Source organism: Nestor notabilis, unplaced genomic scaffold (assembly GCF_000696875.1).
Source record: "Nestor notabilis isolate BGI_N333 unplaced genomic scaffold, ASM69687v1 scaffold18212, whole genome shotgun sequence".
In the NCBI taxonomy this organism is placed as follows: domain Eukaryota; kingdom Metazoa; phylum Chordata; class Aves; order Psittaciformes; family Psittacidae; genus Nestor; species Nestor notabilis.
Genome location: NW_009919922.1, coordinates 22,695 through 35,027, shown reverse-complemented (window position 1 = coordinate 35,027; position 12,333 = coordinate 22,695). Strand labels below are relative to the sequence as shown.

Here is a 12,333-nt window from a genome sequence, read left to right as displayed (position 1 = left end):
GCTTGTTACCAGAAGGAAAGTCAGAGGACACATCCCAGGGACTGTGTTCGCTGTTTTTCCCTCGATTTTTCCAGTTCTTGAGACAAGCAAGTTTCAGAGAGAAACTGGAAGAAGCCTTGGCTGTGAAACTTAAGTTGCCAGGCAGTGACAGAACTTCCAGAAGTAGTGCAGAGTGAGGAGCATAAAGCAATAGCTGCCAGGTTCTTGGTACCTTAGTTTTGTGTTTGCTTGAGGAGGAAGTATTTACAGTTGCGTTGTGAGCCACACATAGGGATGAAATAATCAGTTGGATTAAAGGCAATATCCTAATATGGAAAACTTTTTCCTTTGCAGAAGATAACCAAGAGGGGTGCTTTCTTTTTCAGTGTCAATGGGGCACACATTTCATATGAAAACTACCTGAATTCCTACTCAATTTAATAAGATGCTAATTGCATTTAGTACTCAGCATATAACTCACTGACCTTAACTGGTCCCATTTGATCATTAACAGACAGTAAGTTTCCCATTTTTTCATGTGACATGAGTGAGATACTATCATTTTCAGTTGTAAAGTAACAGAACTTTTCTTGGCTCTCCATCCGACTTTATATCAACTTACCAGCTTTATTAACTGCTCTAATAATAACTAAGGAATACTCCAAAACTATTACATTGAGTTTGCCATTTCCCCTTTGTGTGAATTATTTGCAAAATTCTCAGTACCTATATACAACAGAGATATTGCTTTGGCTAGTGGTAACATCATGTGTGTGTGTCATACGGAACCAGTCCCAGTTTCAAACAATTTTGAGCAATACTGTTTCTCTGTAATGATTACCTCTTAAAACGATCCGAGGAAGGCACAGAAACACCACTACAGATTATGCAGTAAGGCAACAAATTGCAGATTTCACATTTCACTGCTGATTATGTTATTTGAAATGGGGGTTTTATGATTGTTTGCACAAGAACAGCCTAATAATGCTAACAGCCAGTGGATACAGAGCTGTGAGTAAAGCTCAGTAAGAATTTGAATAAACATTCACAGACAACCTTCTATTTCTCACCCAAACTATAATCACAAGAGGTTATGCTGATGCCTATATCGGCTCTTCCTGAGATAATTTTCAAGTAGCTTATTTTGATAGTTTCCTAGCTTGTTTCTAAGAAAGAAAACAGACAAGATACATTTGTGTTAAAATAAGGAGTAGTTGGACCAGCACCACCCTGCTTTTATCTGGACAGTTTTCAGAATAACTTTTTCCAAAAACTGTGTCTGCAAAATGTTTTCATCTGGAATTGGAACCATATAAACCCAAGCAGTATATCATAGTATTGCCTTTAATTAGAGAAAATTAATTTGGGCTACACAAAAGAGAGCTTTAATTTTTCCCACCGTTTTCCTCTGATACCATCTTTTCTACGTTATACATATTTATGTGCATCTCCCTTGTACAAGAGGACACAAGTTTCATTTTGTTCATATATTTTCTTTTTGCATCACCTGTGAAGTGTATTAAACCTCACTCACTTTGGGTAAATACAGATAATATGTTTCATGTCCCGTGTTTGGAACAGGTCGCCACAGAAGCTGTGCAGGTTTTATTCCCAGAGGGTTTCAAAACCAGACTGGGTAATAACCTGTACAACCTCATCTGCTGCAAGTGCTAACTCTGCTTTGAGCAGATGTCTGGACTTGACACCTTCTGAGGTTCCTTCTAATGTTACTTGTTCTGTGTTTCTATATTAACGTATATTAATGTAAATTCTTAAATTAACATGACATAAATATGTAATGGGAATACAGTTCCAGAAAGTTAACACTGGATTATTTTGGGGGGCTGAGGGCCTCCATTTGCAAATCTGATACTCAGATTTATTTCTAGTACTTTGGGTTCTTACTGTAGGTTTTAAGTGCAATATTCAATGTTCTTTATGTACCAAACTTTAATTCCTAGCTAAGAAATGAAAGGTGAATCAAGTTAACTGGAAAATGATGTAACTTTGTCTGTATAACACCTGTATGTAAGATCTGTGATATTCTCAATGGCTGACTTTCCCAGTCCAGCAGTTGAAAGTGTTTATTTTGTTATCTGAAGATTCCTACTTGTTTTGTTTCCCCTCCCTAATAGATACATGACCACATGGCAGATAACCTTTGAGATGGAGGCACAGAAGCAGCCGGGTTTGACAACTGCACTTGCAGATCAACCAGTTTCAACCTCGTCTCTTCAGGCTGCACAGAGTTCTTCAGGTCTCAGCCAAGACAGTGCGATTCCTCGACAGGAACAAGCACTGCCCCAACCCGTGTACCTAAAAGCCCTCACCATACCACTCTACCAACCCGTCCAGGCAGGATGCTTTCAGCCAAGCAGTCAGTTAGTGACTGGCAGGAGCTGTATAAATCTCGACAGCAGCAGCATACCTCTAATCCTGAATCCACTTCTTCCCTCAGAAGGCACAGATCAGCCTCAGTCAGTTTTTCAGAAACAAGTTGGGCAAACTCTAACACTGAACATAGTGAGCACTTTACCAGTTTTATCATCACCAAATCCTTGTGTAAATGCATCTATGGGAAGCCCAGGAAAGTCAAAAAAAGCTGGGAAATACATCTGCAAACACTGTGGACGAGATTGTTTGAAGCCAAGTGTCCTTGAGAAACACATTCGCTCTCACACAGGAGAGAGGCCCTTTCCATGCACCACTTGCGGTATTGCATTTAAAACTCAAAGCAATTTGTACAAACACAGAAGAACTCAAACACATGTCAACAATACCAGACTGCCCTCAGACTCTGACAACAGCGGCACATTGGAGCAGAATGACAAATCCACAGAAAGCAGGACCCCATGTGAAGGCAGCAAACTACTCAGTAACACCTGTGAAGACAAAGGGGTACAGACGAAACAACTGAGTTGGGAGCCCAGTGCTGCAACGGGCACTAAGAAACTTCTTAGTGACCTTCCATTGCTGGCAACAGGTGATACATCATTCACTGCAGAAAATAAAGAAACAATGAATCAGTCCTTTAGTTCCAAAGGTAATCAGGGGGTTCCTGAAAGAGAACCTCAACGTTTACCATCTCCAGGAGCTTTGCCAAACGGTCAGTGCCAGAGAAAGAAGATAGAGGAGCAAAGAACTCCACCTGCCAATAAGCATATTCAGTTGCAAAGGCAGCAAGCAACCTCTTCAGAAAAACAGTGGGATTACAAGCCATTTGACTGCAAGCTAAAGAAGTGTGAGAGCACTGACTCAGGGTATCTGTCACGCTCTGACAGCACAGAACAACAGATGGCATCATCCAGCCCATTGCACAGTCTCTGTGAACACAGCACAGAACAGGAAAATGAAACTGCCTTCAGCAGCTCGAGGTGCACGTCCGGAAGCAGTGCAAAGCTGGATGCAGCTGAGAAAGCTACAGCCTTGTCGCTAGAGAAAAAGAAGCTGGAAGAACACATTTTAAAGCTTATTTCTCATAACAAAAGTGTGGTGGATGATACCCAGTTAGACAACGTTAGGCCTAGAAAAACTGTCCTTTCTAAACAGGGAAGCATTGACCTGCCAATGCCTTATACATACAAAGACTCTTTCCATTTTGACATCAGAACTTGCGATGCAAATAGGAAGAAGAATCTTTCCCTTTGTTCAGCAAAATCTACCTTTGCACCCTTAGAAAAATGCAAGCCAATGTTTTTTCATTCAGTTCCCACCCAGTTCTCCACAACAATAGATACTGTGCCTGTTACACGAAGCAACTCTTTGCCATTTGTGGAGGGCACAAGAATGGTACATGACAAAGCAGGTTGCTCAAAACCGCTTTCTCTTACTAAGCAGTCTGCAAACACAGGCCCTGTGAGTTTGCTGCCTAGCAACAATCTCGCTGCAAATTCAGTGGATTTTCCTAATAGCCATCCCCGAGCTCTAGTCAGACAAACAGCAGTGGATGACTTGCCATTAAGTAATGTGGTCGATCATCCCCCTCCTCCGTCAGAGGAGTTGCAAGGGAGTAAAAAGCTTGGGGCTGGAGAAGTAATCAGTGCTAAAAATAAGAAACACAATCAAAGGAAGTTAAAGATGTTCTCTCAAGAAAAATGGCAAATGTATGGTGATGAAACGTTCAAAAAAATCTACCAAAAAATGAAAAGCAGTCAAAATGCCAAGAAAATAAAACAAAGGGGGAATAAGATTACAGGTATTACAAGCTTCACTCCTGATTCAAAGGAATCAATCAGCAGTACTGAAATTACTGAGGAAAACGATGGCAGGAGCTCTGTACGTGACAGTCTTTCCTCCCTTGCAACAACATGTTTAAGCAGTGATAAATCAGAAACCTCTGCTAATGGTAATCATATTCTACAGAATGTGTCCTCCGAGGAACCTGCAGACAGTGTAACCTACCTAATGGAGACATCACATTCAGTAAGTGCTGGTGCCCAGGCTGTAATGAGCAAACCTTCCCGAGATCTCAGGGGCAGTGACACAGACAGACACGCAGCGGGCAGCAGCACATTACTAGCTCCAAGCAGTTGTGAGCTTCAAAACGCTCAGTGTCAGCTGGACACCAGCAGAAGGAATGATGACTGCTTACCAGTACAGAGCAGCAAATGGGAAAAAACAAGCCCTGGGAAAGACTCCAGTCCGTTTGAATCAGATTGTAAAACCACTTCAAGCAATTACGGAAACTATAGCAGGAGTAAGGAAACTGGCCAGCATGCCCTGATGCCCCAGTGGGTCCTCTGCAACAACACAGAAGCCACAGGGAAACCACAGAATTTACCAGAAAGAAAAAAGCTGAAATTTGAAGTGGAGAAGACACAAAACATTATTTCAAAGTCCTCCCCTAGTCCCAGTAGTGAAAACAATGCAGAAAATGAAGGAGAGAGAGTCTCCTGCAGTAGCACTCAGTGCCTTCCCACAGCACCAGTGACATTCTCCAGTAAAGCAGAGGAGCAAAAATTAAGCACAGGAATTAATGAATCCACTGGAGATAGTGAGAATGTGGAGTATATTAAAACAGTCAAACTCCCCACAAAAGCTGTTAATTATAGTGATGTTAACCTTTCACATTCAGCAGGTATTTCAAAGAGTTCATTTGTGGGTCTTTTAGTGCCTGAATCAAGGGGAAGTGATTGCAACTCCTTTGCTTTGCACAATGCAACAGACAAAGATGTCAAAACATGTCTTCTGAAAACAGGAGTAAAAGTACCACTTTGCAGTGACAATGATGTTGATGTGTCTTCTAAAAATCATCATCTGCAATCTGGTCATTCAGCTCCAGCTCCACAGCAAAATGCCTTTTCTCCAAAATACATTCTTAAACTGCCACAAGAGAAGAGAGCCTCAGACCTGTCACTTTTGCTTAGATCAGAACAGAAGATTATGCCTTGCACATGTGTGACAGACACCTTAACCTACCCCTCCTGCTCTCTCAACAGCCCATCACTCAGTTCTCATTCTAACAATGTCTTCTGGTCCCCTTTAAAATTTGAAGTGAGACAAAAAGCCAGCAGAGGAGAGCTGCGATGGAACGTACATGCAAACTGGAAAACTCCAGTGTTCTGTTCACCTGTCCATTCAGAAACAACAAATATCTTAACCACAACAGATAACACCTTTTATAACCAAAACCTGAGGCAGCAGGGTGCTGTAAGAGATGCTTGGAAAAACAAACATAACAAAAATAAATCAAATTACCAAAAGCAAACAGAAGAGAAGTGGGTGAGCATAACTACTTCCTCTAAACAAACCCCAAAGAAGAAAATATGCTTTACTTCTATGTATACAAGTGGTTTTTTCATATCAGCTGACATCAAAGAAGAGAGAAAGGTTTTACATCATCTTTGCTCAGGAAGTGACTCTTTGATAATACCGTCAGCCTCTGGCAAGGGCGCAGAGCCAGCAGCCACAGAGTGGGACAGGAGTGGAACTCCATGTGTTCTTAAGGACATTTCACCAGCGCTGCAGGTTACGCAGCGAGCTCACAGCTCAGCAGACAATCCCTCCTATTTCTGCCATTCTTTTGGCACTTTTTATTGCCACACTCTCACCACTCACTGTAAAGAATTCGCAGCACTACCCCACAATAATGTGACTTGCTACTCTGGAAGTTTAACAGTGTCAAGCACAAAGAGCACCTTCCCATCACTGAATGCTGAACCTCGATTAACTTGGTGTTGTTTAACAAGAAGCCTCCCTCTGCCTGCGGAGCAGAAGGGGAGCGCAGACTCTGCTTACTCCTCCATGCACAGCTGTGACAAGGAGTCTAGCAACAAATGCACACTGTCACAATATGATATTTCTATTTTTAAAATGAAAAATATTAGCAAGACCGTGGCATATGGCTTAACAAACAGGAGTTTAAAAACATTGGTATCATCCTTTTCTAAAGGACAACAGATGCAGGAGGTAATGGTAAGAACGCTATTTCATTTCTCAAGAGGGTGTAATTGCCTGAGTCCCCCTTTAGAAAAATAAAAGCATTATCAAAAGTGGACATTGACAGGCATTTGCTGATACAGGATTTACAATTTATGTTTTTATAAGATAAGTTACATATTCATTTGATGCATGAAAAAAATCCATGCTTTTGTGCATTTAAGTTTCACTCGAGAATTTCAGTAGGAATGCTGTCAGTGCAAAAAGGGTATTTCTTTTCTTGATTTTCTCCCTTGTATGTTACATTCTTCTGCAAGAGCATATATGTTTCACTGTTTTCATTTTAAATGAATATTTGAATTAGAGTAGGATTTAAGTAGACCATTAATGTCAAGACTTTGTTATACTTGGAGATGTGCGGAGTCAAAGACGGACTGTGGACTAGCTCTCTCACTCTTTAGGTACACTGAAATGTCAACAAAACTGAATCACATTAATACCCTGTGAAGTGTTTAAGGGTTGAAAGCTTTTCTACTTTAAGGAAGTGAAGGTAGACTGGTTTATCTGTACAGATCCTAGAACGGCCCTGTAAGACAAAGCTGATTTTTTTCTATAGGAAGAATAATACGAAAGAACATACGCTAATTCTGTGTAGATCCACAAAAGCAGTGAGTTGTTTTAATTTTGTTTTATAAAAGTAGATGGACAAAGTGATTAGAAAAAACTAACACAAAAATTCCAGGAGAAACTCAGAGTTGTGCTATTTAACTACTATGCTACTCAGTGCTATTTAAAAAGAGCATAGATTTCCAGTCTCTTGGTTGATGAATTCAGAAGTTTCATGTACTTCATTTCTTTTCCAATATTCTCAACAGTTGAGCTCAGCAGCTCCTGGTGGTGCTTTCAAAAATATTTCAGACCAAAAGAAGAAAACAGTAGTTTGTAAAAAGGAAAAACTCTCAACAAATAAACTCAAGAGGAGCCACAAACAGAAAAAGATTAAAGTCACCCCAAAATGGTAAGGAATGTGGTTTTCTGCTTCCCTAAATACAGAGGGAGTTTTGCTAAAATGGGTATAAAAAGCCCACAGAAAATAAAAAAATCCCCAAAATTCAACCTTGTCAAAATTGAGGCAGGGAGGGGGGGTGGGAGGAAATCTCTCACAAAGAGATTTCCCCACCTTGCAGCAGTTCCACAGAGGTAACTATAAAAAATTTCAGCATGTTGTTTACTACCAGGAACAGACTTTTCTAAGCGAAACAGACACATACCAAAGAAAGATGATGAGTGGTCAGTTGGCTCTCACTGTGCTTTAGAAATTGTTCTTATGTGTCAAAAGTGTCAGCATTTACTTTTGTGTGAAGGGAACCAGAATACTTCAGGTTTTAATCCCGTTACAGCTAAAAGCAGTGTGCAAGACCCTTTTGTCCTCATGAGATCTGTATCCTGAACTTGTATTCACAAGAGAATGCAGAAGAATAAATATCAAGTTCTAATACAAACTAACAAAACCATCTGTAGATTAAAGGATCATTTGGTTTAAATAAAAAGCAGGAAGAATTTGAGTATATAACTATCAAAGGCATATTGTATCAATCAGCACAGCAGCTCCATATTTAATGGGAGTTCCTATCAGTGGAAGATTTAGCCTCTAATCTTTCAAGAGTGTGGGGCAGCAGCATGTTTGATGAATTGCTTCAATAAGAAACACATATTGTGTGCATACATCCCTCTTATTTTATTGCATGACCAAAATCAGACAGAGTGACTCCCTTGAGGACAAATCAGTGTCAGTAACTTAATCATTGGGTCTAGTTTGGCAAACAGCACCGCAATTTTGAACGATCATAAGAACAAAAATAGGAGACTCAGAGCTGTATTTTCCAGTCTAGTGACATTCTTCTGGGGCTTTCTTCTGGTTTGGTTTTTGGGTGGGTTTTTTGTCCTGGTTTTTTTTTTGTTTTTTTTTTTTTTTCGTTGCTGGTCTCAGAATTTATTTATTTGGCTATATCAAATAGCTTCAGAGACTCAATTAAGTACAGGGCCCTGAAAGGTCAGGTCATGCCGATTAGTAGCTAACTGGCCAGACTCTCAATCATGAAACGCAATATTTTTTTCTAATACACCAAACACTAGAATAAGCACCCCTTTTTAGATTTACTTACTAGTCTGTGTATAATGACTGATCCTACTGATACAGGAATGGGATCTTGCAATATACTTTAGCCCCAATCATTAAGTTACTGAAACATCTAGCTAGAGTAGAAAACAAAGCAGAGTTGGGTTATTCAGTGAGTTTTCTAAGGAAGTGAAATGTTGATGTTGTTCATTAGTGATGATGAATAGGTAGCATACAAGTGAAAGGTAAAAAAGCCAATAACTGTGCAGTCTCGGGTGATTCCTGTGTGATTCAAGTCTTCATGAAGTTTGTTGTTTTAAAATCCCACATACAGGAAAAAAGATCTATTATTCCTGAATCCTTTTCTGTTATCAAGCCTGGGATTTACTGAACCTACTGAGGAAAAATTTAATAAAATAATTGTGGGTCTCTTGCCTAAAATCCTGGGGTTTTTTTGAGTTGACATGAACAAACATCTCCTTCACAGTAGTAAATTGCTGTTAGACTTAAACTTACTTGATGATGTGGCATTATTCTACTCTGGCTGCTTTTAAATCACACATATTGTTGACCCTTTAAATGCCATTGGCAATGCAGGTACAGAGGAAGGCACATACACAGATCTGCTCAGTTGAAAATGAACCGACAAAGCAAGCAGCATTGTTTCTCAAATAGAACATTGGATGCTTTGAGAAAGGGCTGTTCATCCCAACCCTGTAAATTTAAGTGTAAGAAGTACCAATCTTCTCAGTCAAAGGTACAAGGTAAGTATTTTGAATATTTTTTAACGTATTGAATATATTTCTAAGAGCATGAACGTTTGCACTATCTCTGATGTGCACCACATGGAACTGCAAAACCACTTTTTGTCCTTCAGTATGTTCTGCAAGTAAAAACACGAACATCCTGCACATTTTGAGAACTGAACACACAGTGATTTTCATACACGTACTTACATATGTTTATTTGACAATTAGGAAGGCATTTTAAAAGGAAATTACTCAGAATAACCTTCCACTAGAAGCCTAAAAAGTTTTAAGATGCATCTTTATCATTTTCTGAAACAAGATTGTGTGTTTGCAGCGTGAATTGAGTTTGGTGTGTTGACTTGCTTTCTGCATTTCAGTGGCCACCCCCCATTTAATTAGTAGTATTAATGCAAATGATGTTTATGCCACAACCATCTGGAAGCAGACACAATTCCTTGTATTCATTCATAGCAGATACAAACAACTATTATTTTGCAGGACAATAATGGCCAATTAAAAAAAAACAACCCAATCAAATGTATATAAAGGAAATGAGAAAACATATCACACTTAGAATAAAAATTCACAGAAAATAGTCAGAATATAGAATTTAGTTCAGTGATATGATGAGAAATTTAGCAAGTTCTAGCATGTGGGGAAATAAAAATCTAAGTAAAAGTTTCTTCAACCTCTTTTCAACAGGACATTACTTACACCAACCAAAAGAAACATCTTGTTCCACCTCAGACAAGCCGCTTTGCAGAAAGAAAAAAGAAGGAAAGATTAACTCAGGAATATCTGCCCATACTGAAAATCTAAACCATGTTAGACAAAAAGATAAAATGGATAAAAAAGTAGGTATTGTGCCTTATCTTGCATATCACTTTTTATTAAAAGGATATTGGTAATTAAAACCCGAATCACATTCGGGTGCTTTAAAGTTCAAGCTGAGAATACTTTGTATCACTGATTTTTTTTAAAAAAGTCTTAAAGGTATTTTGGGGTTTAAAATATAATAAAAAATAATGTTAGAATTAGCTTTTATAAAAGAACCATTAAACTTGCATCAATTGAGTAAGATATTTCTTGTGCTCGCTGTCAGAGTTGATTAGCACTGATGTCGGAGTTGCCAGCAGAAGTAGCACGGGGTATCCTGAGGCAGAGACAGTGAGCTTGGAACTGGAGAAGTGAGGAGGACTGTAATGGAAGAATGTGTGCCCAACTGAATGTCTTTAAGGCCTGTGTGGAAGCCAATGCTGCTGTGGTTTCAATGCTCCCAACAGCTGCATTAGCCAGAGAGGGCCTGAGACACACCTGCTGTGCTGCAAGGACACTGCAGTGTGCAGTGTCAGCACAGATCCTGGAGCATCCTGTTGTTGCCCTACTTACACTCCTCCCTGGGTGTCTACTGGCCCCACTTGAAGTCAAAAGCTCATGAGCCACACTGCTGTTACACTCCATGAGCACTGGTTCCTCATGTAGCACAAGCAGTATCATATTTAGGAAACGAATCCTTAAAACTTTTTTTACTAAGTAATTTTATTTCCTACACGCATCTCGCCACCTCAGACACTGTAATATTTCTGACAGATTCATCATAAACTTTTCCCTCTACGTTGCACAAACATCGCTGCAATATGTATATTAAAATACCTTAATGAACAGAATGTCATCCTGGAGAGCACTTAAGAATGTGGGGTGAAAGCCCTGACCCCCATCATCCCTAAATTATTAGCATGATCTGGCACCTACCCATGAAAAAAAAATAATGAAAAACTATATCCTTTACTACACCTCTCACAGACACTGGGAGAGAAGAGGTTCTATTGATACAGTCAGCTTAATTATGGCACTTTCATGAAGGGGGGAATTGCTTTGGACTGAAAATTTAAAATGTATTTTGTCTCTTCCTCCTTTCCCCCCCACCAGTTTCTACAGGACATTTCTGGGCAAATCAGGGAACGCACAAGAACAAACTTCTCTTTTCAGAACATTCCAGCTCCTCTGGAAATATCTGTGACTGCTCATTCCTTTTCGTCCACAGTTACTACAGCCATGCAGCAGGTCAGCAGTGACGTGGAAATCTGCTGTGTAGTGACACAACCACTTGTGGTTCAGCGACCAGTCCCAGGGGAGTCACAGCCAGATGTTCAGGGTGACTCAATGGCACCTTCTTTTTGGTCTTGCACTTCTGATTTTACAAATACAGGCACAGGTGACAGCACAAACTCAGAGACTCCTGGTCCTCTTTCCTTACACCTAGAAGCCAGCCAAGAAAACATACTACATGGAGAGTCAGAGAGTCAAAGATTTGGTACGTTAGACCCGCTGACCCAGGCCTCGGGAAGGAAGAAACCTCCAGCTGAAGAGAACACATGTCCATCTCCAAAAGAAAACTCAACTCCCAGCTCCAAGCCTGGATGTTCAAGTTTCTTCAGATCAAAAGCAGAGTCCCTTCCTGAGGCGGCCTCGAGGGCTGAATTACCTGGTACAGAACACCCAGAGAAGGCAAACTTTTCTCAAAGAATCCTTAACCTTCCCGGGAGCGCAGCCAAGAACGGAACCCGGCTGCAGCCAGGCAGTGGTGGAAGGCCACATGACACTGCTGCTACTGCCTTTAAAAAGCCCCCGGTTACTCTCAGGTCCCCTGAGTTCAAGACATGCGCAGCAACACCTTCTAGGACATACAAAAAGAGAGGTTTAGAGATGATGAGGAAGCAAACCAGAATTGAGTATGATGACACTAGCAGTGATGATGAGGACAGGCTTGTTATAGAGATATAGCAGATAGGCTGCTGACAAGATGATGTTAGCAGGATGTAGGATGGCCCGTTACAAAAGCAAATACCACGGGTGTTTAATCTGTATTTCTGAAGCACCTTAAAATCAGAAAAGCCATTCCTCTGCATAGGCAGCATTCTCTTCTGAAGAGTCTTTTCTTTCAAGGACTCAAACCTTTTAAAAAGGTTTATTTGAAGCAAAGAGGGAGCTGGCACCACACATTTAAATGCAAGTGGTAAACCTGTGTTTATGAAAGGTTTCCAGCATTGTTACATTCTTAGCAGTCTTACACAATCCCCACAAGTGCTCACTGCCAGAGGTTGTGTT

The 12,333-nt window shown here is 40.3% G+C and overlaps 1 protein-coding gene across 1 annotated transcript; it reads left to right on the top strand.

Moving 5' to 3' along the window:
• The first annotated feature begins 2,145 nt into the window (after positions 1-2,145).
• On the top strand, positions 2,146-12,009 carry ZNF831 (zinc finger protein 831). The gene is made up of 5 exons (XM_010010459.1): positions 2,146-6,387; positions 7,233-7,375; positions 9,074-9,240; positions 9,928-10,079; positions 11,164-12,009. The coding sequence occupies exons 1-5, from the start codon at positions 2,146-2,148 to the stop codon at positions 12,007-12,009; spliced, it is 5,550 nt and encodes a 1,849-aa protein (XP_010008761.1).
• Positions 12,010-12,333: the final 324 nt, after the last annotated feature.